The 12003-nt window shown below is 44.5% G+C and overlaps 1 protein-coding gene across 5 annotated transcripts in view; it reads left to right on the top strand.

The window, feature by feature from the left end:
• LOC139059380 (uncharacterized) overlaps positions 1-12003 on the top strand; it is a 30525-nt gene that overhangs the window by 12770 nt on the left and 5752 nt on the right. For all 5 annotated transcript variants that reach the window (XM_070537707.1, XM_070537706.1, XM_070537708.1 and 2 more), the window contains 3 exons: positions 2207-2269; positions 4071-4245; positions 11812-11990. In XM_070537707.1, coding sequence (XP_070393808.1) covers positions 2207-2269; positions 4071-4245; positions 11812-11990 — 417 coding nt within the window. The remainder of the gene's footprint in view (positions 1-2206; positions 2270-4070; positions 4246-11811; positions 11991-12003) is intronic.

The raw sequence follows: 12003 nt of genomic DNA, 5'->3' as shown, positions 1-12003 counted from the left end.
GCTGAACTTAGCAAATTTCGATAACTTTTACTGAGCCACAACGGCCCGCACATGAAAAAAATACTCTGAAATCTGACCTGCTGTTGTGGTGCAGTGGCTAAGGCATTGCACTACTAAGCCTTAGGGCGTGGGATCGAATTCTGACCATGGCGGCCGCATTTCGATGGAGGTGAAATGCAAGAATGCCTGGATATTGTGCCTTGGGTGCCCGTTAAATAACCCCAGGTGGTCAAAATTAATCCGGAGTTGCTCACTACGATGTGCTTCATAATCAAATCATGGTTTTGGCACGTGTAACCCCAGACTTTAATTTTAATCTTTAATTCTAAAGGGGCCCCGAACTATTTCTTATTAAAGGGGGGAAATGCATTCGAAGTAAATTAGGATATTTAAGAAATACTTTGCTGCAAAAAGTACCTCAATGCGTTCAGCAGTAGTGGAGTTATTTGCAATCAAACATGCCCTTCGCACTGCTTCCACTACTTCTTCAATGCCTTGCTCTGTGAAGGCTACGGTGGAGTGAGGCCTGCCCACAACGCTTCGTCTACCTGACATAACCGTGGTGCGCAGTTCAACTTTGATTTTGGAAGTTCACATAAATGCCACTATTTCAGTTTTTGGTGCCTACGACGCACCAGACGTAACTAAACGTGCTAAGCGCTGTTGTTTTTACTGAGCGGCAGTGCACTCAACCAGTGGACGGCCGCAGTATCTATCGCTACGTGGCAGACTGCAAGCCACAGGCAACAGCACCGTTTGCTTTGTGCACGACTAGAGTGCGCACTCGCGCTCATATGCTTTTGTCTGTCTGTGCTATGTAGTGTGGACTGGCTTTGTCCTGCACCAGCTTGACCGACGGATAGTAGGCACTGCCATCTTGTGCATTTCGAAATGCTATCAATAGCTTGATCATTAATAAGCGAAATCTTCCAAGGCATCTAACCAGGCACAGCCAGGAGTGAGTGTGTGCCGCAAACGTGCGTGTGATCTGTCGCATGGTGCGAGGCTAGTTGAGTGTTTAAAACTAGTTGGAATTAGTGAGAACCGACGTCTATGACACCCATAAGTAGTGTGGCCAAAGTTGAACACCTACGGAGGCAGCTGCGGCAGAGTGTGAGCATGCAATAGTCGGCCTCTTCTGGAAGCACGTAATTATTATAGAAATTTGAAAGCATATTTTCACCTACTTCAGCCTGTTTATTAAACTGCGTCATTAAATATACACAGTAACATTAGGAGAAGCGCACCGATTCAAACGCCCTTCTTGATTGACGTCAGCCATTGGCCAATACAGCCACATATGGGAATCCGCTACATTATGAAATGAAGCGCCGAGAAAGAACAGGCTTCTGTTGAAAAGAGAACGTATGAAAGAAGGGCGACTTTGTGCTTCGCTTGCGAGATCCATGCTCTGTGCATGGCTGCAAAATTTGGCTGAGATGTTCACAGCAGTGTACGCTATCCGTGGACTGAGCTTTTTCAACAAGGCTGAGGGGTGGTTCAGGGCCTCTTTAAGACTTTAATTTTAATTTACTCTGAAACCTGTGACATCACACTGGTGCACCGGCACTGGTGTTCCAGTGTAAAATAAAATAAATTAAACATTAAATTTTATTTTATTTTCTAATAATGAACCTATAACTGCAAAAGTATGATTCAAAAATAGAGGTTTGAAAATACTTTATCAGTGTTTTATTTAGTGTTTCTCCTTAGCTTCTCTTTAAACAGCCACACCAAATGGTTTACAGAAAGGGAAAGCACATGATAAATAAAGGCCTGTTAAGCTGTTTATTTATTGTACATATTGCTTCTGCTTAGCTTTGTCATGTCATCCGTGAGCGGGGCCACAGGATTTAGACATTTAGCTCTTTCTATGACCTACTATCACCTTCGTGCCATGTTGAACCAGTTCGTGTCCCACATATGTGGGGAAGCCCACTTACAAAATGTAGCATAAATGGGTTAGGGTTGACTTCTTTCCGAAGATCGAACACTTGGTGGTCAGGCCCAGTGCATTAAAAAAAATCACTCCATAATATTAGATATTTGTGATTTGGTGCATATGCTGCATGTGTGCAACAATATTTTTCTTTTTTTTCCAAATTAAGGAGAAACTACTGGGATGTTTTTATTCATTGCTGTATATGCTTCTGTTGTACTGTTTCCATTGTGTGCTAAGTGTGTTTACCTATTTTCCTTTTTCTAGCTAATTCTCACGGGACTTATGGTTATGTGCTTTGCCAAACGTAGAAACCGGTACACTTACCTGGTGAGTATGCCACAGTTGTTTTTGTCACTCTCAAAGCAAAATTGTGCTGCAAGAAATTGGCATATATAAATATTTTTCTTAGTATTGTTAATTAACAAATGCAGTGCTGTCCTTGTTCATTTTTTTTTTATTATGGAGAAGAAAAAGACGTGAAAAATGTACCCTCTACTTGAGTGCTTTGACTTTTAGCACTGTTTTCTGTGATCGAATCGACCTCTTCATTTGTAAATAAGTCACCTGTCACCTTACATTTCTTTTAACCCGCTGAGTAGTTTATAGCTATCTGCATACACAGCACGTAATACGTGTGCCTACTGGTAAATTGTGCACATAAAATTGTGCAGCATACTGAAATACTCTGCCATTGACTCCATGCAGAATTTTGCAGGATAGTGTTGGTTTTGCAGAAGATTGCATGCAGTTGGTCAGGATTGCACTGAATTGGAATTGTAACACAGCTGTTTGCTGTGTATGAGCCTGTAAGCACTAATAGGTGCACAATCATTATCATCGTCAGCCTATTTCGTTCATGTTTGCTGCAATATGAAGGCTTCTTCCACCAATCTCCAGTTGCCTCTGTCTTGTGCCAGGTGACTCTTTCCCACGCCTGCATATTTCCTAATCTCCTCTTGTCGTTGATGCCCTAATCTAGCACGTCCCCTGATATTGTTTTCCACCGCATGGCTTGAACCTCATGTAATCTGGCTTCCCTGTGTGGCTGTGCGCCGCCAGTGGTAGGTGTAGCTGCAGGATTGAACTAGAGATTGTGCAGGTGTTGAGCTGCCAGCACCACCTAATGGCAGGGTTACTAGGGCGAATAAGGGAGTACCCTCTTTGGCTGGAAGTCTATTTGGTGACGTTTTGCCCACCTGCTAGCACACTTTGCGGGACCGTCCTATGATAAGCTTCAGAGCTGGACACTGAGATGGATGAACACCGTCGTTCGAGCTCACTACCGTTCGTGTGATTGTACATGTGGGCGATTAGGCGTTGGTGTCCAGCACGGGGGCGAAGATATTCGCTCGATATCCTGTTGCGGTGAGTCGGACTTCCCCTAATCATCAGTGCACATTTGCATATTCTATTGGCAGTAATTCGGCTGACTAGATTGGTGTATTAAAGGTGCAATAAACGCCCTTGTGATTGTGCCCACTACTGTGCTGTCATTTGTTTGTCCCAAGAGCATGTTTGAGACCCGCATTCTTAATCTGAGCTAAAATATCAAGTACTCTTGCTTACTTTTTCATTCATACTGCCATCCTTCTGTCTCTTAGCAATAAACTTATCATATTCTTTTCTATTGCTCGTTGTGTGGTTCTTAGTTTCTTCTTAAGTTTCTTTGTCTTCTTCCAAATTTCAGCCCCTTATCTCGGTACTGGTTCAATGCTCTGATCGTGTACTTTTCTTTCTTCTTTTTTTTCAAGGACAATGGTATGTCGCTGTTCATCACTTGAGAGTCCCTGCCACGTGTGCTGCAGCCCATTTTTATTTGTCTTGAAATTTCCTTCTGATGAGTTGGGTCCCCTGTGACTGCTTGGCCTAGATAAATATATGCCTGCACAACTTCAAGGGGCTAGTTACCAATTATGAACTCTTGTTCACATTAGTATTTTGCATAGTAATTCATACACCTATCCTGAGGTTTTGCTGGTTCAAGTAATTTCTTGCAGTATATTTTCACTGTTGCCGAACAGGTCTGTGCCACCTGTCTCTACAGCTCTGCGGGCATTTTTTATCTGTGTCCCTGTCCAAAGCATCACCCTTGCGCATTCTAAGTAATGCTCACTTTCTTTTGTTCCAGGTGAAGTTTGCTGGTGGCTGCTGCCTCACCTGTGTGCTCCTCTGTGTGGTTATCACGGTCACCACCACAGTGGTGCACATGAACCGGTTGCAGACGCTACACAAATGTGACTACTCATCTAAGGACAGGGCCTGCATGTGCTTGTCGGCTATTGCAGAGTCGCCTGCTCAGGATGGTGAGCAACACTGTTCCCTCATAAAACGATTACCCAAAGCAACTAGAAATGGCTGTCCATGTTTAATGTTGAGCTCGCTTAATTAAATCCTGTAATTACCAAGTTCTCTCCTAAAGAAGTGCATTGTTTACAGCCCCCCCCCCCTTTTTTTTTCACCACATCTTTGTGCTTGAATGCCATAGGGCCGTATTGAGGGTCACTTTTGGGGACCAACCACTTTTGAGTGTGCACCTGTTGGTTAAGCCAGCAGAAGGAGATTTGACGAAAACAGTGGCGCACATCTAATCTGTTTTATCTTCACGTCACATACCGTGAAAACCCGTGTTAATACGAGGTTTTTTTTCGTATTATTAATGTCCAAAATTTTCGCCTCCTAAAAATTTGTCAGAAATTTGGGCTAGAAGTTTTGCTTTCGTTATTGCTGTGTGGCTATGGCTTGGTTTCATTATTGCTGTGTGACTACAGCTTTGTTTCTTTATTGTTGAGTGTGCACCTTGGTAGCACACATGCAAACCACGCTTCGCAAAGTGCATCTTTTTTATTCTGCATTGAAGGACCAAGATGTCCTGACCACAAAAACAGTGCTCGGCTGCTTTCAAGAGAAAGGTTATTTTAGCCGCACAAGACATCGGCAACAGTGCGGCCAGGAGGCAGTTTGGCGTCAACGAGGGAATCATTCGCGGGTAGTGTCAACAGAAGGGAGCACTTTTTGCATGCAGCGGAATGCGAAGAAGCTTTTGCTGCCTGAAGAGTGGGACATATCTGGAAATCGGAACTCACCCTGACGGAGTTCGCACGCTAACAGCGAGCCGCGCATCTAGCTGTAGGTGTGGAGCTTGTGCAGGCAAAAGCTAAGGAGCTTGCAAGCAAAACAGGGCTACCGAGCTCCGTCTTCAAAGCAAGCAAGCACTGGATTTATCGCTATATGTGCCGTGCTGGATTTTTCTTACACCGCCAAACTTCAATTTTGCAAAAGCTGCCCGAATCATTCGAAGAGCTGCTTGTGGCTTTCCAGCACCACATTATTTCGCTGCGCAAGTCCAAGAAGTTCTAGCTAGGGCAAATCAGCAATGCTGACCAAGCGCTGGTTTATCTAGGCATGCCATCGCCCCTCGCCGTGCATGAAAAGGGCTCTAAACAACTTTGTCCGGTCCACTGGCAACAAGAAAACGCGAGTTACTGTCATGTTGTCGTGCACGGCAGACGGACGCAAGCTCCCGCCCTATGTCGTCTTCAAGAGCAAGACAGTGCCTAAAGGTGAGGAGATGCGAAAAAATGTGGTCGTGAGATGCGATGAGAAAAGCTGGATGAACGAGAATCTTGTGCTCGTCTAGATAAAGTCCGTCTCGTGCGGGCGGCCGGCGCACTGTTGCCGTTCCCGTCCATCCTTGTGCTGGACGCATTTCGTTGCCATTTGACCGACTCAGTGAAGAGGCTGTTGCGTGAATCCAGCACTGAACTCGTCATCCTGGGTGGGATGATGTCTCAGCTGCAGCCTTTAGATGTTTGCGTGAACAAGCTGTTCAAGGACGTGGTCAAGCAATGTTACGCAGATTGGATGCACTCGGGTGAGCCTGCAGTGACGCCGACTGGGCAGCTGAAGCTGGCTTCGCCAGCCATGCTATGCAAGTGGATTGTGGACGCATGGGCCAGCATACCAGAGGACCTTGTGCGTCGTGCACTCAAGAAGTACGGCATCTCAAACGCGCTCGATGGTAGAGGATGAGTACCTCTGGGAACATATGTCCGACAAGGAACTATTCGAAGAGAACACAGCTGAGGAAGACAGCGATTTAAGTGCAGAATGCAATTTGAAATGTTTCCCTCGAGTTTTTTCTTTTTTTTCCATTTCGCACCCTAAAAATTTCACCTCGTGCTATATGCGGGTTTGTATTATACGCAGGTTTTTACGGTAGTTCTCGAGTGCGTAGGCAGGATGGCTGCTGAGGCGCTGCACTGGACATTATGCCATGAAGATATGTATGTGTCCCTGAAAGTGATCGATAGAGAGCACGGTTCCCGATTTGAAAAACATGTCACTCTCTGTTTCATATTTTAAATTCAGACAAAATTTTGCACTGGAAGTCTTGTTCTCAAAAAGAGTTACACTAGAAGCATAGCGCGGGAAGGACGATCTACAAAGACTAGACAGGACAAGCACTTGTCGTCTAGTCTTTGTTGATCGTCTTTCCCGCACTATGCTTCTAGTGTAACTATGTATTGCCAACCAGCCCAAGCCTGTACTCTTCTGAAGAAGAGGTTTTATTTTTCAACATGCATGTTAGCTTTAATATGAACGCATGAAAATGAAGGTAAATATAAGCTGCAAAATAAAACCCATGAGTGCCAATACTCAGCTGGATATTATGAAATGAAATGGAGGGCATAGTTTGTGTTAGCAAAGCAAAATCATCAGTTGTCTGAGCAAGTAAGTAGCCTCTGACAGTGCTGGTGCAAATTGACTGTGAAGCGCTGATCACAAGAAATGCATTTTTAACATATAGTCAGCGCATTATGCAATTCTTAACCTTTCAGCTTTTGGTAGCTGCCTAACTGAAAAATAAAAAGGCCTATTGTTACATCTGTCGTATGACATGAATGGGCAGAACTGTGCCCTTGCCATGACAATTGCGTTCTCTTGCCAAGACGGTTTCAATGCAAAAGGTGACCATGTGCCGAGATTTCTTGGAATCATCAGATCCCATGCAATTCTGAGCTGCACTATGGTTTCCTTCATAGTGTAGCCTTTGAATGTTACGTCTTTGTATTTGATAAGCAAAATGCTGGCTGTGTACTAACCTATAGAGATGTAACTAGCTATATTATATGTTACAGCTGCAGCAATGGTCTCTTTTGACAGTAGGCTGTGCCTGATGCATTTGCTTTTTCCTTTCTTGTAACGGCAGCTTATCTGCTATGCTGGCAATTGTGTGCAGCAGAATGCTGCATGCAATCACACGATACACTTCAGTATTTGTGATGTAGGCCCATGCACAGGTGCCAGAGAGTCAAGGTTATCAGTCGCAGCAATATGTTAGTTGCCACAACAATGTATGGGGCCACTTTCAGATATGATTCCATGCTTGAGATGTATAGGTTGTTGACATCTTTCTCACGTAGACAACAAGACTTTCTTTGCTTTCCTGGGATGTTTCGCAGATAACTGCAGCTGATAAAAGATGAACTTCGTAAGTATGAGGACATACATTCCTCTAACCTAATTTACTCTTGCTGAAGTATACCTTTATTATCTGTTTTAACTCTGAATTTTTTGTAACACTTACGAATTTGAGCCCATTTTAACATTTTACGAATGTTGTGACATCTACAACAAATAAATTCTGTTTGCAAAAGAGGTTCACTCGTTGATCTGTGAGCCTTTCATTCAAATTCTTCTAATAGTGAAAGGACGTAAAAGGGGTACTTGCTTTGAGCAAGTTTATAGGGAATAGTTGCTGATGTGATATAGACAACAGAATAGTTTTACAAAAAGCCATTGTGATTTTAAAGAGAAGTGTTGCTTATCAGTTCTTGTGGTGGCAAGTTTGCTGCTGCTTGTGTGTTGTTGAAAGGTTGTTGATAAAATAAAGTCTGTATCCCTCAAAAGGTGTGCGTCTAGGGCAGACTACTGTATTTACTCAAATCTAACGCACACTTTTTTCCCGATAAAACGGGCCTGAAAATTGTGTGTGCGTTAAAATCGAGAACGACCCTAAATTTATGTTGCCATATCACTATCGGCATTTCAAAATTGCCGCCTCCTATGCACTTAGAGCCTAGCTTATGCCTAGCTGCCCTAGCTTCCTCCATGTGCTGTAGTACATGTGCCAAGGTGCGCGCGTCTAAATGTCGTACAAAAATCCCTCACGTGACCTGATCCTAGATACCTAGGGACAGGATCGTTTAGGGACTTTTGAGAAGGTGTGATGGTGGCGCCAAGCGATGGGCGTGTGGCGTGTTCATTGTCAGCATGATCGCTCTCTGGCCTGCGCCCTGCGCTGACTGTGCATTGTTCAGCGTTGCTTGTATGATTGTGCTTGCATTGCTTGTGTGTTGGTTGCGGGTTTGGTGTTGGCGGAAATCCACGAGTAGTGGTGGTGTGGCAGTGCGGCTCTGGCCTTGGTGTGCTCTGGCAGTACAGAATCTGCGTTGTGTGACCAATGTTCCTTGAGAATCCGGCAGTGGTGATGATTGAAATGTGGCAGCGCAGTTCAGTGAACTGCAATGCGGCATCGCCGTGTCCACCCTTGCTTAACGGACATCGAGGGATGTTCTGCTCCCTACAAGTCACGTAAATGCGACTGTGTCATGCAAACGATCATCATGCAAATGACATTTAGTGCGGAAAAATGTGACCAAGCGGTGGGTTAGCATCGTACATTTCATACTAGGCAAGGAACACACCACAATCCCGCGACAGCCGCTAATGAGATCAAAACGGGAGCACGTCTGTGAATGCGCAGCTGGAGCCCGAAAGCCACCCCTTCTCCAGCAACCCTGTTGCACGGCTGCACCACTCGTTTTAAACACAGTACACAAACCACACGTTCGGTGCTGAACAACGGGTGGTTGACGCAGTCACATTTACGTGACTTGTAGAGAGCGGTATCATAAGAAGCCAACAAACACTGACACCAAGGACAACATAACGGAAATTACTTGTGCTTAATAAATGAAATAAAAAAAAACAACGATATAGTAATGGAAATGAAAGTGGATGAAAAAACAACTTGCCGCAGGTGGGGACCGAAACCACAACCTTCGCGTAGAGCAGAACATCCCTCAATGTTTGTTAAGCAAAGGCGGACACGGCGAGCCACATCTCAATTCACTGAACTGCGCTGCGACATTTCAATCGTCACCACCACTAGATTCTCAAGGAACACAGGTCACACAACGCAGAATCTGTACTGCCAGAACTCACCGAGGCCAAAGCCGCACTGCCACACCACCACTACTCGTAGATTTCCACCAACACAGAACCTACAAGCAACACACAAGCAATGCAAGCACAATCACACAAGCAACGTTAAACAATGCGCGGTCGGCACGGGGCGTGGGCCAGAGAGTGATCGCGTCGACAATGAACATGCCACAGCACTGCTTGGCGCCACCATCGTGCCTTCTCAAAAGTCCCTAGGTATCTAGGATCAGGTCACATGAGGGATTTTTGTACAACATTTAGATGCACGCATGCTAAGGTTAGTCCACTGTCCATCTTCCCGTTTCTGCATTTGCTCCATCAGTATGGAAGTGCTGACTGCGAAGACACTCCTAGTGTTCATCACGATGCCGCAATTAAAAGGAAAGTGATCACTTGTGCGGAGACGCGCGGAAATTGGGTCGCATCAAGGGCATTCGGAGTTCCTGAAACTTGCGTGCGGGACTGGCACAAACAGGAGAGGCGTTCCACTCCAGCAGATGCTGCGTAGGCATGGCTGCGCAGCCCCTACCTTGAAAGCGATCTGCGATGGAAACAGTCCTTGCATCTAGGCGCACCGCGCTGTTTTCTCCTCTTGTCGCTTAGTTCATGTTGAAGCTAGAGGCCGCACAAAGATAATTCACTCACTCCTGCTGCCAGACTTTCTCACTTCAGCATTCTGATAAAAAGTTTCCGCGGTCATTGAGTGAAACGTGTTCATGTTTTCTTTTGCGTGCGTGACACCATGCTTGTTAATTAGTAAGCGAATGTTTAAAAGTTTATACAGCCGATAAAACTACCATCCTTAATTTCCGTGTAGCAGTCGATGCTTCGACTTTCGGGTGAAACTGCTTCTTTTTTAATTTATCGCAACTTTAGTGTATTGCGAGTAAATGTTTGTTTTTCCAAATGAGAGGAAGTTTTATTTGTGTATGAAATAATGAGGTGCGTGGCTCTGTAAAGGACTTCCCTTCTTTTAGGTCACGGCAAACAGGTGTGAGTTACAATCGAGGGCGTTAGAATCGAGTAAATACGGTATTTAAAAATTCTCATTAACACCCCCCCTCCCCCCCTCGGCCTCGTCCTCAGTATAGTATCTGTGGGATTTTATTAACTTGCGTGTTCACAGGTAGGCAGGTATGCATTTCAACCATTGCAGTGCAGCGCATGTTCTGTTTGAAAATGGCCACAGTCATCTTGTGTAACTTCGATGCAAGATGACAATTTCATGCTGCTTTTGCTCATAACCTCTTAAATGCTTTTTCAGCCATAAAAATTATTGTTTAAATGTGTGATGCTGCCATCATGTAACAGTTGTGTGGCCTCTCAGGTAACTTAAAGAACTGTAAGAACTCTCCGCACCTGTTACAAGAGGACCTGAATGGCACCATTGTGTGAAAGATGCTGATAAATAGGAGGAGGAGCAACAGCAGCACAATATATATTGTTGCTCTCTGTTTTACAGTGTTTTAGACTATTTTATGTAGTTTAAGGTGTAGTTCATAGAGCCATGCTACTGTGATTGTTACACACATTTTTCACCTCAAATCTGCTGAACTGCTGTGCTGCTGAGCTTGAGGTTGTAGGTTCAATTCTGGCCATGGCAGCCTCATTTTGCCCCCGTGAAAATGCAAGAATACTCATGTGCTTTGATTTAGGTGCACCTTAAAGAACTCAAGGTGGTCAAAATTAATCTGTTGTCCTCCTTACTGCATGCCTCATAATCATATCCAGAGAAAGGGGGGTAACTGAGGGGCCCGATTTTTAATAATCTTAAGAAGCCAAAAAACAAAGAAACCAAGGACAATGTAAGGGAAATTACTTGTACTTATTAATTTAGTCAAAGATGTGATAACTTAATGGAAATGAAAGAGGATGAAAAAGCAGCTTGCCACAGGTGGGGAACGATCCCACATCTTTTCATAGCGCATGCGATGCTCTTGACAATTGAGCTACCGCAGCACTGTTTTCCCATCCGCTTTCTGATTAATAGAAATCGGGTCCCTTGGTTAACCACCTTTCTTCTCGTTTATCGTATAATGGGGTCTTAAATCCGGCAACATTGATGCCTTCAAATAGCATGCGTGGGTTTATTGACCAGTTGCCTTCTCCCAAAAAGATCACATACTCGCAACGCCTGTGGCAGAAAGGATGTTCCATATCTGCCACCAAGGTTTGTGAGTGGTGGTGCTGGCTAACACTCCCAGGGTTAGTTCTAGTAGTAAAACATATATGCTCCAGAAAGTGGCTGGGAAAAGGGTGCCGCAGTAGCTAATTGGTAAGAGCATCACACGTGTAATGCGAAGACGTGGGATCGTTCCCCACCTGCAGCAAGTTGTTTTTTCATCCACTTTAATTTCCATTAATTTATCATTTTTTGTATTAAAAAATAAGTACAAGTAATTTCCCCATATGTGCTCCTTGGTGTCTTTGTTGGCTTCTTGTGATATTATTTTGTCATAGTTTTGACACCTAGAACCCCAGAATTTAATTAAATCTCAGCTCCTACCAAAATAATCTTACTTGTTAAATGATGTTTTATTAAGCTCTCTTACCATTTTGGTTCCTAAGTATTCACTTTCCTTAGAGAAACAAGTTTCTGTGCATGAAAGCTGCAGGCTTGTTCCCCTACCATATCTGTGCAGGGGAGCACCAGTTTGTGTTCAATGATACGCCCAGCTGTGAGGTGGTGCACGGCAGCCTCTATGGCTGTCTGCGTGCACTTTTTGGACTCTCAGTGGTTGGCATCCTGGTGTGTATCTTCTCCTCCATGCTTGTCTACCAGCTGCTCAGCCACGAGCGCAAGAAGGTCTACCTCGAACAGGTGTCTCAACCCT

Source organism: Dermacentor albipictus, chromosome 4 (assembly GCF_038994185.2).
Source record: "Dermacentor albipictus isolate Rhodes 1998 colony chromosome 4, USDA_Dalb.pri_finalv2, whole genome shotgun sequence".
In the NCBI taxonomy this organism is placed as follows: Eukaryota; Metazoa; Arthropoda; class Arachnida; order Ixodida; family Ixodidae; genus Dermacentor; species Dermacentor albipictus.
This window is presented reverse-complemented; position numbering and strand designations above follow the sequence as displayed.